A 14,827-nucleotide genomic window follows, 5' to 3' on the forward strand; every position below is an offset into this window, starting at 1 on the left:
GGAAGCCTCCTGCAGAATTAGGGGCACTTGGCGGCTCTGCATCACATAAACACATGAGGAGAGGAAGGTTAATGACAAATCACTTGAGACTACAATATCAGTCAACTAATAATTCTGCAAATGCTTTTTTACAAAAAGGCAATGCCATCTATGCTTTGTGATACTAGCATGCTCACGTAAGTGTTTGCTGAAGAAATGTCAGTGGCCACATTTATAATGTTGAGAATACGGATTCCATTTGCAAGTCACCTCGGGTTCAGGTCATGTGAGTGCTCTAGATAGAGCAGTATTGTCCAAAAAGAAAAAAGTCTTGTTGCAGAAACACTTCAAAATGCCCAAGGTTATATGGTGAATACAATCTTTCAGTCTTTTCAGCATCATTTGGATGTAGATAATTTAACCAAGAACTTTTGAAAAGGTTATCACTGAGCATTAATGAGCGACAATATCAACTACAGGCAGGGTTTGATGATGTACATGTACACACAGGGGTTTGCACATTCAGGTGCACAAGAACAGAAATAGTATGCAATTCTATAGTGCTCACAAAATTATGTAATAGTAAAGGAATACCAGTGCGATATCATGTTTTGACATACAAGTAATATATACAGGGACAGTGATTAAGAGTTTATTTTTAGTTACGGTATACAATACATTTAGTTACAGATAATAGTATAGTTATAGTTTGGTTGATTTCAGATATAGCATGGGAATGGAATTTACCACTGAATATATATTGCACATCACAAGAACACAATTGCTGACATGGTTTGTGAGGATGTTGACTGGATACCATTCACTAAATAAAGAGGATAGATATCTTATCAATGTGAGACATGAAATCAGAAATATGCCAAGTACACCATTAAATGAAACAAAGAGGGAAATTATCACTGAGATGTCAGCTGACGCTCTTGTCAGAAGTCAGCTGACGCTCTTGTCAGAAGTCCAAGCAGGAGAAAATATCTGGAAATGCCACTTGTCTCCAGAAAGAGTCCATACAAAGGCAGATTTAGAGCACCATGAGTCATTTTTGTTTTTCATTATGTATGTGTTATGCAGTTGATTAAAATGTGTGCTTCTGAATTTATCAAACTCCTGATGATTTTGCATTTCTCCTTTTGGGGGAACAGCAAAGGCTCAGCAATTTGGGGTCACATAAACAATGTCCAAAACATGTCCATAATACACATTGACCATTTATCAAAAAACACAACAAACATTCTTTTTTTAAGGACTATCATAACAAAGATGGAAAAAAATAGTGCTCTCTCTAGGAAATGCATGCGCAATTCTTATCCTTGAATGAATCATTGGTGATTAATACGGAGACGACAAACTCAAAGTTTGCAATGAAAATGTCAATCTGCACACACACACTATATGCAAATTTTATATGCAAATTGGACAAGTCATCCTCTTCAAATGATTGTTTTTGTCATTACTTCAAACCCTTCTACCAGATCTTGCATACATAGGACAGTGCATTTAGTTGTATCACACAGTGAGAAAAGAGTCAGAGATTGAAAGAAAGAAAAAAAGAAAGAACAAAGTTAAGTCCCTGTACCTATGACCCGAATTTGCTTGATTATATGATACGATATGTTCAGTATTGTAAGCATTTTTTTTTGGAGTACAATATGAGGTGAGCTGCTGAGTAAACATTAGAGGAAGATAATATATATCTCAAATATATTTCGCCAAATTTAACCTTTTTCTTTTCTTTAACTTCTGATTTGCAACATGTACTTACTTTTGATAATATGCCTTCTGCATACCACATTGACCAGGTACTGGGATACTGTGAAGATACATTCAAAACACAAAATGCTCTGCTACCTGTCTGAGCCAAACTTTAACCCATTGAGGACGAGTCCCGAGTATACTCGGGCAGGTGTCTATGGGAGATGCGTGTTGTAGCAAAATCAGTCCGTCCTCAACGGGTTAAGGGCACAATATGAATTTGAATTTACTGTCAAACACAGCAAGGTTGACCCAAAGTTCAAAGACTGAAAATGGATAATGAATACTGTAGCAGGATATGAAAACATAACAAAACAAACAAACATTATTTGCAAAGTATAAATGCTTCATGCAGTCTAAATAAACTTTATTTAAGTGGGACAGGTTTCATGGAGCATGTGTAATGATACAAACACAAAAATACACACAGACAAGCACACACAGTAAGTGGAAAGATGCAGTGGAGTGATGGCTTACAGTACAAACTAACAAGATCCAAAGTGGACTCACTTTGAATTGTAGTCTCTCCTCAGGTCTGCCTTTTCATGGTTCTGTCCTTGGCTCATGACTAGTCGAGAGGCTGGGAAGAGGTACTCGTTCAAAAGACTGTTGAGGAGTCTATCACCTGTGGAAAATGTAGGAGGTGTATTACGAGTCTGGCATCACTATTCCACATTCAATTTTTGTAGGTCTATGAATCTATATATTGTTAAACTGCATCTTAGATAAGTTCATTGTAATTCACTCCCCAAATGTACGTTTCACTTGACTAAAATTGACAAGTGATTTGCCTTTCAAGTATGATAGCTAAGAATCCACTTAATCATCAACATCAATGAAACCAAATCTGCCTTGAACACATCTCTTAACAATTTCAGCAAACAAGAAACTCTATACTGTTGCAATTGTATATTCTATAGTCTTTCTTTTTCTTGAGCACATAGGACACATACTAGTACACTACTGTAAAACTGAAGTGGTCACAGATATTTTCGTGAGATGTTTTCGCAATTTGACATTGTGGCGATTTGATCACACACATATTCATTCACACAGCATGCACACCCAGCAAACAAGATCACCGCACTCTCTCGCGCTTGGGGTTTGTTGATAAGGAGGTATCGGCACACCATACGACATAACTGTAGCAAGCAAGTACGCGGCTAGCCATGGCCATGGCTTCATCCAAGTTTTTAAGGTACCAAAGGCCATGAAATGAGCACATTGATATTTTCATGTCACAAATTTAATGCAATCAAGATCGGGTGGTGATATTTCTGTGTGTTATTAAATTCACAGCCTAACAGTAATTCGCGAAGTGTGCAAAAAGTAAATCCTCACAAAAATAACAGCTTTTATAGATCATGTTATGAGCTATTATTATCATTATTATTACTATTATTATTATTATTATCGGCACAAAAATTTACCAATTTTCCTCTTGTCCACGCCCTCACAGGTCAGTAGGGTGCGGATGAGGTGGAGGTGACCGGCCACCAGGTTGTTGTCCGTGGCACCCAGGTTGAGATCCTCTGAGTCGCACGGCTCAAAGTTGTGCAGCCAGTCAATCTCGTCTCCCAACATGGACATCGGGTTCACCTTCAGGGGCTTTTGCGAGCCCACTGGTGTGTGAAACACAGAAATCAGTTGTATTTTATCAGTCCCTAGCCTGTTAGCATTTCTCGGAATTCTGTGATACATAATACACAGAAATCCACAACATCAATCATAATGAAGTATATATGAGTTGAACATCCACTCTTTGCAAGACAAATTAGATGCATTTCACAAATATTCATGGCCTTTTGCATGAATAAAGTGAGACATAAAAATCATTACTTGCTGGAAGAACCCATTTCTCTTTGATACATAGATTGACAAAAAGCTGTTTTATTTTGTAAACTGAGGTAAATTGAATGTTTCACTCCCTGGAGCACTTTGAATAACTCATGACCAATGCTAAAATAATGTGCATGTACAAAAGGAAGTTGCACAAACTTTTCCATCAGACTGAACTTTTATAGAACTAGAAATGTCGCTACAGCGACTGGTTATACCCCCACCAAACAACATTTCATAAGCTTTGGTCAAAACAACATTTCATAAGCTTTGGTCAAAAAACTGAGGAAGTAGTTAAATCCGCAAGATCTTTCCTTGATCTTCTGCCATTAATATGCCGTTACCATGGCAACGTACTTTCGGGTACTGTTGAAAAATGCGTCTTGCACATCTACAACCAAAGGCACACATCTGTACCAAGTTTCATGGAAATTGGGCAAAAACTGAGGAAGTAGTTTGCAACACAAAATTTTCCATCATTTTGGCTCATAATATGTGAGCTGTTACCATGGCAACATACTTTTTGTCACTGTCAAGAAATGTGTCATGCTGACCTATATCCTAAGACAAACATTCAATATGAATTCCATGAGAATTGGAAGAACACTGATGAAGCAGTTTTGCCATGAAGCATTTTGCCCTATATTTTACCCATAACATGCTGTTACCATGGCAACGCACTTTTTGCCACTGCGGAAATATGTGTCTTGCACATTAACATATTCAGATGAACATCTGTACCTAATTTCATAAAAATTGATCAAAAACTGTGGGAGGAGTTCGCGACGCAAGATTTGTACCCATTTTTGCCCATAATATGCCGTTACCATGGCAACGTACTTTTGGGTACTGTCAAAAAATACGTCTTGCACATCTACAACCCAAGGCACACATCTGTGCCAAGTTTTATGGGAATCGGTTGAAAACTGAGGAAGTAGTTCGCGACGCAAGATTTGCAACGGACCGACCGCCCGACCGACCGCCCAACCACCCGACCGACCGTCCGCTGATTCCTATATACCCCCTTCAAACTTCGTTTGGCGGGGGTATAAATATATCTCAGTTCATCAATAATGAGGAATGCACAATTGCCAATCCTCATTTTCAAAACACTGTGGTCATTGTATTAAGGTCGGCTATTTAGCATTTCATTCAGACTCTTGGTGCATCTGACCAGTGAATGCAACTTGAATTACTATCCTACACTGCATGACTAAATCATTTGCATATACTGTCATACCTAAGTATCAAAAAAAAAAATTGATCACACTGCATTGTTTCTAACATAAACGCGTACACAGTAGTTACAATTTCTTTATAGGAAATGCATACATGTCAAAACAGAACAACTCCTCAAATCTACAGGCTTTCTAGTTTTACCTCTCAGACCCTCCAGAAGTCGACATCTCAACTCAAAGTACTGTGAACACTGGTTCAGAATTCTAGTGCAAGGAAAAGACAACAACAATAAAAACAGGTAAGCACAGAAAGTTTTAGCCTTGGATAGGATCTTATGGTCAGTTCTGCTACACCAACCATGCTACACACTAATTAAGGGTCAGTGTGTAATATACTCCATCCGTATTGTAATATACACTACGAAGGGGTGGTGTTTTCAATAAAATACACGAACAAACAGTAAGTTATTTCCAAAGACAATATCAAACTAGAGAGGGGCCGTCAAAGGCGGTAGACCCACGCCTTGTACAAAGTCGGGGTAAACATACTGTGCATTCGGTCATCTACCAGAATTCGGTCACTTAATTGCCAGTGCCCTTTATCACCAGCCAGTGCGTTCTACCAAAGATCGTACACTGAAGTGTACGATCTTTGGTTCTACAGTCACATCACACGCAAATCACATCATTTCACATACGGTAACACTCATTCACCACAGGAAAGTCCTTTAGTCTCCTCCAAAAATCCATCGAAAATCCCAAATTCCACCATCAAAAGTGCAGATTCGGAACTTTTCCAAGCGCGCGCGAATTAAGTCCAGTTTTAAGAGTATTGTCTACGCGACGGGTCGCCGAAAAAGCGCTAAAAATCGAGAAATACGCCGTTTTCTTGCGGGATATTTTGCTTATAGCAAGCCGAGAGTGTGTTGATATCAAAGGTCGTATGAGTGTACGATCTTTGATGGTATCCACAAAAGCGCAAAAGAAAAACAAAATTTACGTACCCCCTAGCCAATTACCCCTATGATTAGTGTCTACGGGAATTATTCAATGCAAGGGTTAAATGCAAATGTCTACTGCACCAGTATTCGGTCACCAACGAGCGCCGCAACGTCCCCGATGCTATTTTGCACCAACAGGGTAGAGCGCGATGCATTTTCAGTGGCCTTGCACACGCATTGACATTGAGCGCGCATATCGTGCAGTGTGACTGCGACCGAGCAAATGCTCCTCCAACGAAAAAAACAATCAATTTTAATTTGAAAAATCATCAAAATACGGGCCAGTTTGTGACGACGGAGAACGAACTTTCATAAATCCAGAAGGACATAGTCCTTCAAATAGGCCTAAACGTAAATTTCGGAATTCTTACGAACATTTGAGCAGCGAAGTCCGATCGTTTGGGAGTTTATGTTTTCGTATGGTAGCGGAAAATCGCAAAGTGAGAAACGGGAAATTTTCGGAGTGGTCACTATACCATGGGGTCAAAACTTAAAGGTCGCACAGAATTTGCAAGGGTCAACCGATTATCACCAAAATCTAATCGATTCTTTCCTGTCATTATCCAGACATCCCCTGAACATTTCGTGCAAATCCCTTTACCCGTTCTCTTGTTATCTTGTACACAAACAAACAAACAAACAAACAAACAAACAAACACACAAACAAACAAACAAACAAACAAACAAAAAACAAACAAACAAACAAACAAACAAACATACGGAACCCTTTACATAACCCCCTGCCGATTTTCATCGGCGTGGGTAATTAAGGTACTGAACAACTCCTTTTGGAACCTTGCAAACAGCTTCAAGCACAACATCAAATACTATGTGTATTCCGATGTGTTGGCTCAGTGAGTAGAGCGGCTGCCTTCACAATCGGGAGGTCGTGGGTTCAAACCCCGGCCGCGTCATACCAAAAGACGTTAAAAGATGGGAGTTGCTGCTGCCTTGTTTGCCGTTCAACAGTTGAAAAGGTTAGAGCAACGTCGATCTGGCGCTGCTCAGTGGCTGCCGGGCCCACGATCAATTGGGCAAAATGAATTTCCATTCTTGGACAATAAAATTTGGAGTTTATATCCAAAACAATTATTATTATTATTATTATTATTATTCCATAGCAAAATACTGTATACATCATATATTTTGCGAAGTTTTCATTTTGTCTAATTTCGTGAGTTGGGTGCTATTCAAAAATTCATCAACACATGAAAATATTAAACTCTGATCCCGACATGACTGAGACATGAACATGTACATTTCTCCTTTCATTACTACATTCCATGCTTGAGAATTTAACCACTCGCGAAATTGTGAGGAAGTCCCTGTTCACGAAAAATCAGATTTGCTAAATAAATGGCGTATAGAGTAGGCAATGTCAATCATAAAAAAGTAAAGGACATAACATTGCACAATGTTACTGTCACAATATGCTATTTACCAATGGGACGAATTTCCAAGAAAACCTCTTCAAATTTAATGAAATTAAAACACATTAAATAATTACACAAACAAACAAAAATAGCTTTAAAGGTCATTCAATGAATGGAACTTAATCATGATTATAAACTAGCAAAAGCTCCATCTTGTATTTAGTGTCCTTTTACTATCGGTAAATGATATAAAGTTTATCAGATCCCTTGACTAACACACACAAAAATGAGCAAGAGTCAGAGGGAAGGGAGGGGCGAGATGGTGGAGGGGCGAGATGAGGAAGAAGGGGGAGAGAAGGGGGATGGGCCTTACCTGTGGTTGGCCCCCCTGACAAGGGAACTGGAGGTCCAGAGGGGCACGCGAGCCTGCAGCAGGACCTGCAGGACAAAGTCCCGGGGGTGAAGCATACGCACGCCCTCATTGCTCACACTGGTACAGGTAAGGGTGAACAGCTGGTCCAAGGCAGCACACCGCACCTCGGGGTGGGGCGAGGCCAGCAGGATGTCAATGATGAAGTCGTCCACGCCGGGCAGGGTGTAGAAGGAAGCTGTATGCAATGAGGCGGGTTGGATGAGCAGGGAGAACAGATGATTGATAGATAGATCAATAGATAGATCAATAGATAGATAGATAGATAGATAGATAGATAGATAGATAGATAGATAGATAGATAGAGATAGATGGATAGATAGAAAGAAAGAAAGGGAGAGGGAGAGAGAAAGAGAGAAAGAGAGAGGGATGGACAAGCAAATACACAGAAAGATATACAGATGGATTGAAATGATTGCATATTCACATGTTTAGTGAATTTCTACAAGTTCTCATTGACTAACATATCAGGGCCCCATTTTATCAAGATAAAGTTAGCGCTGATTGTGAAATCAACGCTAATTTTATCCAACTTGAAGTCCGCTATAACTTTAAATCAACTGTAAGTTTCCGTTTTACAAAGAGACTTTGATAGTCGATCACAGTTATAGCTGATCACCATGACTTAATTATTGAGTTAGTCAAAACAAAAAACACAGGACGAGGCTGGTTTCCGTTACTGTCTGCTTAATAAAAACAATACAATACATAAAACAAAACAAACAACATAAACATGTATGTACATGATTGTTTGCCACGGCCATGGAAGCGTAGTCTGCAAGTGCGCCGCAGTATGATTAGCGCTACAGCCGCTGAATTAGAAGCATGTTTGCAACAGAACCGCAAAATACGCCGTTTTGCGTTGTATTGAAGAGAGTAGGTCGATAGATCTAGCACATCTCGAGCTCAACGAAAATCTGCGTACGCGCGTACCGTAAGGATCCCGCACACTAGTAGGATCTCAGTATTAACGTTATAACAGTATTCATTGACATGGATATACTAGTAAACCTACAGTAACTGACTGTCCAAGGTGAAGGTCGTGTATGCATTGTTTCAAGTCTTGTGTTGTGTGTTTACGTGTAGGATTATGGAAACTTGTGAGAGTGTGGTGACTACAGTAGCTTGTTTTTACCTCTACGGCGCAGATTGGCTTTGTAAAGAATAGATCGCGAGTCTACATGTCGAAATTCTAGACCCAGTCCTACATTGTAGTAGACGCTCTAGTCTGCAGTGTTATGGTAAGTACAAACGACTTGCTGTTAAGTGTAACGTTACTTAGGCCTAACGTTAGGCCTATTCACTGGTTAGATCTTACTGTCGTACTCGGTGCTATATAATTAAACTCTTTATTTTCTGTATAGGCCTGCTAAACTCTTTAATTATATCTATTGACGAACTAGCTCTACGTAGGCCTACGCACGTCAAAAATCACTGGTTTCCTCGATTAGTTTTTGAGTGAAATTGGACAGAGGTCAAAGGTCAAAGATGAAGGTCAAGATATGCATTGCACACAGACGCGGTTCCAGTTACTCGGCTATGATACTTGCCCTTGCTGGCGATGGCTTGATTGGCGGGCGGGCGGGCCGAGGCGCCAAGCGCGCACGCTGGGATTGAGACTGCTGTCTAGGGTGTTTGCACGCAGCAGTCGCGTAAGCAATGCGTGCCGATCGTGAATTTCATGCAAGGAAAAGACCATAATTACATGAAAGAAATGCAACTAAATGTTAGAAAAAGTGAGCAGTTAACAGACAAACATTTGTGACAAGACCCCAGCTAGACTAGGAAAGTGTGACAGTCATCTTTCTTCTGTAAATTGCCTTACAATTGAGTCTACCTAGACTGTCTCTACTTAAAGTTAATATTTTATCAACTATAAAGTTATCATGGATTTGGAGCGGTTGAAAAAACTTATATGTTGATTTGGGAGGAAGTTAGAGTTGATTTCAACTCTGGGTCTCTTGATAAAACGGACTTGAAGTTGATTTGGAAGTTAATCATTGATTAAGTGGACTTAGAGTTGATTTGAGAGGTTAATCATAGATTATCTTGACTTAACGTTAAATTTATCTTTAGATAAAACGGGGCCAAGGTACCATTTTGACGTTCCATTCCAACCTGAGTGCAGTTTCACAAACTTAACACTCTTATAATTTTTGTGGCCCCACAGATATTTTGACAATTCTACCCAGCATTAATTTTTCTCTTCTGTTAGAAGCCTCAATTTACGTTATTGCTCTGAAGAGCAAGAGCTGGCAAGGTGTTGGGAGGTACAATCTTTGTATGAGGATCACAAAAATAATAATCAGTAATTCATTTATTTTCTAATTCCTCATCCACGAATAAATTGGTTCTCTGCTTGTTGCTCCCTCAGTTAATTGATGGATTAATCTAACTTTCAGGATCTCTCTTTTCCAATAGCAACGATTTTGAACAAATAGTTTCACATAGATTATGCATTCACTCATTTTCATTTTCTGATTTCAAATGTATATTAACATATTTTTTATTCCATCGACTTGTTGTAATTGTTAATCTGAAAAACAAAATGTGATAATGGAAATATCTTTGATATGAACTGAAGTTCTTCCTAGACTGGTTCCTCACTGAGATTGTGGGTCCGGAGCTGGAGGCAGGCCACCAGGAGTTCCAGGGCCTCCCTAGCGATGGCTGCATCCTTGGCCGTCACCTCAGGGGCAGTGAGGCAGATCCCAGCGTGTAGTGACTCGCTGTCATGACTGGAATTACTTGTGGTGCTCCCTGTCCAGATAATCAAATAAGAACAAAAAGATGAGCAAGGTTGGCTTTTAGTACCTGGAGTGTAGCATAGGTTGGCACATGTTAACTACAAATAAATAAAAGTTTATCAAATATTTCAAAAAAAATGTTTCCTCGTAAAGTTAACTAGAGGCTGCCTTGGGACAAAGTCCTGGACTGTTTGCTCATTACTCGCTGGGTAGGTGGTCTGGCATTGAATTTGAACCTTGCTTTAAACACAAGGGAGAGATTCAGCAGGGTTGCTTGAGGTAATACAACTGTCATGTTAATGTGAACACATCTTTGTCATGATGACACAAATAACGTGTCTCAGGGTGCTCTTCTCTTTACAAATTGTCATGGACACGGACAAACTTAATATCTTGTCTGTACAGGTTGACAGTAGAGCTAGTTATTCAACAGCAAGGCACAGTAAAGCACAGCTTATTCAGACACCACAACTCTCTCAGGCATGCTCACATACAGTCACAGACACAGACAGACAGATAGATGGATACAAGCACACACAAACACACGCATAAACACACACATCTATGCACACAAGTATCCATACCCAAGCACATAAATATTCACCCTCACACACATGCACACACACAGACAAACAGACAGACCAGTGTATGCATTTACTGATACACACACATACACACACAAACACACAGACACTTAGACATGTTACCTGCACTGCTATGCCTGCTCCGTCTGCCCAGGCCAGTGGCAAACCCACCACCGGGTACCTCTTTGATGGGTTGGCTAGTGTTGGCCAGGCGTAGGTTACCAGCGGCCGCTGCCCAAGTCACTCTCATCAAACAAGTCACCATGGAAGTGAAGTCGTTGGAGTTCATGGTCTGTAGTTGAAGTTTAAATACAGCAAACACATGTCAACTATATGTATTGCTGTGGTGTAACTTTTTGATTACATATCACATGGTGTTATTTTTCGTTTATGTTGTTTCCATCTGTAGTACGTGTATTTACAGACCGGACATGCAACTTCCAGCACTAAAAAAATTGAGGACACTGTTGACTGGAATGACAAGAGAATTGAAACATATCAACTGGGCATTCATGCTGTTCAGAGTGAGACTTGAGAAAACACCGGCTTCGTCATTAGTTTGTTATCAGTTTTTGTTTCCTTCCTGCCACTGGTTAGCAGCAAGGTTTCACTCAGAGAAATGGGCACAGTCTTGCATTCTTTTTTTCAGAATTGTTCCTCTCTACTAGAGTTTGTATCTGAATGAATTTCATATTGAATATACTTGGCACCAATATTGTAAATTATTGAATAGAAGAACAAGTTAAGGTCTCTTTTTCGGGTCTGATGACAATGTTGTTGATTTGACATAATGGGTTTCATTTATAAAAATGGAGATCTAAAAAAAAAAATGAAACAAATGGCATATTGTAATACTTTGAGTTTGCCCAAAGTATGTGGTCAGTGCATTTTAAAGGAAGAGTAGCCCTAGGGAGCCTTGACCCACCTGAATGACCGTTCTGGCCACCGACGTGCCCTCCCGGTTGGCCAGGTCCCCGCTGGCCTCCACGCTGGACATGCGCTCCACCAGGCTCATCTTGCGGGGCGAGCTGCCGTAGCTGGAGGAGAAGATGGCCGAGGAGTCGGTGGCCGAGGCCTCGAAGACGCTGCTGTCGTTCAGCGAGAGGTCACTCTCCTTCAGGTCGGTGGTGGTCTGACCGCACAGCAGGAACCTGCGAGGTGAGAACGATCATTGGAGGAAAGTAAAATTTAAGAAGGTAGAGAAGCTACATATAGTTGCCAATGGTTTGGAAATATCTTTAAAGCAGGGCATGTTGAGGGTGTGGTTTACTGTCAACTCTCTGTGTGCTTCAAGTGTGATTGGCACAGAAGGGCAGTGTCATGCACACTGTCAAATATCCCTGGCATGGTTAAGGGTAAAAGAGCCTGCCTACAGACTCCGATTTGAGAGACATGGATACACACCAATACCATCTCACATCTCCCTCTCCTGGATTTTCCAAAACTAAAGAGACTATTAATTAATCAGTGTTCTTAGATGTAACAGTGTGTGGGGGAAATTTTGAATGACAAGGGGAGGGGGGTGAGGGGTGAGGAAGGAATAGTATGTAACAGAAGGTGACTTTTGTTATCAGGGATGCACAACATAATCTAAGTCTCCTGGGTTGAAATGCTACTATGGGAGAATTATTAGCACAACCTCCGCCAATAATAGCATTTTCAATCCCTTCTGATAAGTCATTATGTACGTTTCTCCACCATCCCTGCCACCCTCGCCAATCTTCATCTACATAAAAGTGCCCTTTGAGTGTTGGTTGGCAAAAGTTTGGGTCAAAAAGCGCCCTCTACCTGGCCAGCTGGAGACAGATGGAGTAGCACCCCCTGCGTGTCTCACCATCCACCTCCTGTGGGATGGAGTCCCTCTGCAGGACGTTGATGACCAGGCTCAGGCCGCCGGTGTTCAGGAAGCTCTCCCGAAAGTTCTGGGCACTGGTCTGGGTGCCAATGTCCTCCTGCATGGAGGGCATCAGCTTGCTACTAAGCACCTGGGCAGGAGAGATGGATAAGACAATATGAAGATATTAAAGTGATGGTGAAGTTACATCACTGAGACATATCATCTAATCTGCACTTGTTCATTTATTCATTAACAATGATTTTATTTTAATACCTTACACCCGCTTTTGATGGTAGGGAAATCCACAACTTTTGAATTAAACATTAGATGAGAGTACTTCACATGACTGCACAACATATCCCATTTCTAATCTGTACTGTCGATTATCACCTTACAGGAATCAGCACTGTATTGCGACACTATTTCATCCATTTTGATGGCAACTTCCTTTTTTACTCACATCGAAAGAGTCCACACTCATGTGAAATACAGCATTGACCTGTGATCACTTCACTAGTTCTCCTGCCATCATTGGTAGAAATGATCAAGAAAATCTATGTCTATGAATAACATCTAATACTCAGATTTATTTCTTCCATTCACATTTATACAGACAAGTGCAGTATTTACAGAAGAGTGAAAATAGCTGTTTAATAACCACTTCTCTAAAAGCTGTGACAGGGAAAAAACTAATCGCATGTCACAGAATCTCTAATCAGAGAGAACTGCGCAATATTTACCTCAAGATTGTAGAGAACACGGAAGGCTGACATGCCATGCACATTGTTGGCGCGAAACAGGCCCTCTAGGGTGGCCCTGGAAGAGTCCTTGGTGCTGGTCTCTGATCCAGACGGGTCTCCTGAAAGACTTGTAATGCTCTCAGAACCCTGATGTATCCAAATAGAAGTTATCAAAAGAAAAAAAGCTTAGCTTGTATTTTAGCAATGTGTGTATGTGTTTGTACGATTTTGTAAATATCAAACAAAATTCAAATAAAGAATACAAACTAAAAAGTTTGTGCACACATGTGTGGGTGGGGGGGGGTAGGTCATAGACGTATTAAAGAAAGGTCAGTTTACTAGTAGTCTATAACTTATTGCTAATGATCTATCCCAACTGTCATTTCATGCAAATAACTGCCTATTTACTTCTTATTCCTGCCAATCTACACTATCAGTGGACATTCCTTATATATACATTGTAGGTTTGAAATGGCATTTATCGCCAAAGACAAGTGAACTTTGACCCCGAGGTACTTTGCCCAAACTCACTCAGCATAATCATGTATGCCTTATGAAACATACCTGGTCCAAGCATCATCAAAAATCCACCTAAAGATTATTCACAAATTGTTCTAGCAAGATCTGAGGCAATAAAACAATCTTTGAATTCAAAATTGGCAATTTCAAACAAGGACAATCACATAATCTGTTTCAGAAATTTCAATGAAGAGAGGTTACATCTGAATATAAAACACCCTTCACAAGTCAATTACACTGGCATGAACTGACGTGAAGTACACTACTTAGCAATAGCAACAGCAGGGGTAGGTCCAAAATGAGACAGCACTGCAGAATATTGAGGGCTACAAAGGCATATCTCTGGTAGAAAAACAACATTTTCACTTTTCCTGCAGCAGACATGTATAGTAATACAATAAAATCTGTAGTCTCTTTGACGAAAAACAGTACAAAGCACTGCAAAAAAGTAACGACTGGCAGCTCTGTGTGCCGAGTGCTCAACAGCAACTCATGTCATGTACCTGTCTGCAAATGGAGTCGAGGGCTTCTGGCACCGACGGGTCGGTTGGTATCATCATGAGAAGCTTGCGCACTCTCTCGGTAATCCTGCTCAGTAATGTGGAGAGAGGAAGAGGGGAGAGCTGCAGGAGATATTGACATTATCTACGGAATTTGAAACATGGCTTCAACATTTGCTCACTAAGGTTTGTCCACGGTAAAGTATTACACAAGCATATATTCATTACCTACTTGTTTTCATCTCATGGTGAAACTTAAGCCCGCCGCACACTATATGACTCACGACTATACAACCTTAGGACCATAAGACCCAGTCGTACGACCTGCCAACG

General features: G+C 40.5%; 1 protein-coding gene across 1 annotated transcript in view; it reads right to left on the reverse strand.

The window, feature by feature from the left end:
• Nucleotides 1–14,827, reverse strand: part of LOC139723596 (ubiquitin carboxyl-terminal hydrolase 24-like) — a 63,196-nt gene that overhangs the window by 20,296 nt on the left and 28,073 nt on the right. The window contains exons 23-32 of the mRNA XM_071634830.1: nucleotides 14,498–14,582; nucleotides 13,476–13,622; nucleotides 12,687–12,883; nucleotides 11,824–12,049; nucleotides 11,022–11,190; nucleotides 10,175–10,327; nucleotides 7,511–7,745; nucleotides 4,966–5,027; nucleotides 3,177–3,368; nucleotides 2,257–2,371 (exon numbers count right to left, since the gene is read on the reverse strand). Of these exons, the coding sequence (XP_071490931.1) occupies nucleotides 2,257–2,371; nucleotides 3,177–3,368; nucleotides 4,966–5,027; nucleotides 7,511–7,745; nucleotides 10,175–10,327; nucleotides 11,022–11,190; nucleotides 11,824–12,049; nucleotides 12,687–12,883; nucleotides 13,476–13,622; nucleotides 14,498–14,582 (1,581 nt within the window). The remainder of the gene's footprint in view (nucleotides 1–2,256; nucleotides 2,372–3,176; nucleotides 3,369–4,965; nucleotides 5,028–7,510; nucleotides 7,746–10,174; nucleotides 10,328–11,021; nucleotides 11,191–11,823; nucleotides 12,050–12,686; nucleotides 12,884–13,475; nucleotides 13,623–14,497; nucleotides 14,583–14,827) is intronic.

Source organism: Diadema antillarum, unplaced genomic scaffold (assembly GCF_040938485.1).
Source record: "Diadema antillarum isolate AM-2024a unplaced genomic scaffold, OU_Dant_1.0 scf00000195, whole genome shotgun sequence".
In the NCBI taxonomy this organism is placed as follows: Eukaryota; Metazoa; Echinodermata; class Echinoidea; order Diadematoida; family Diadematidae; genus Diadema; species Diadema antillarum.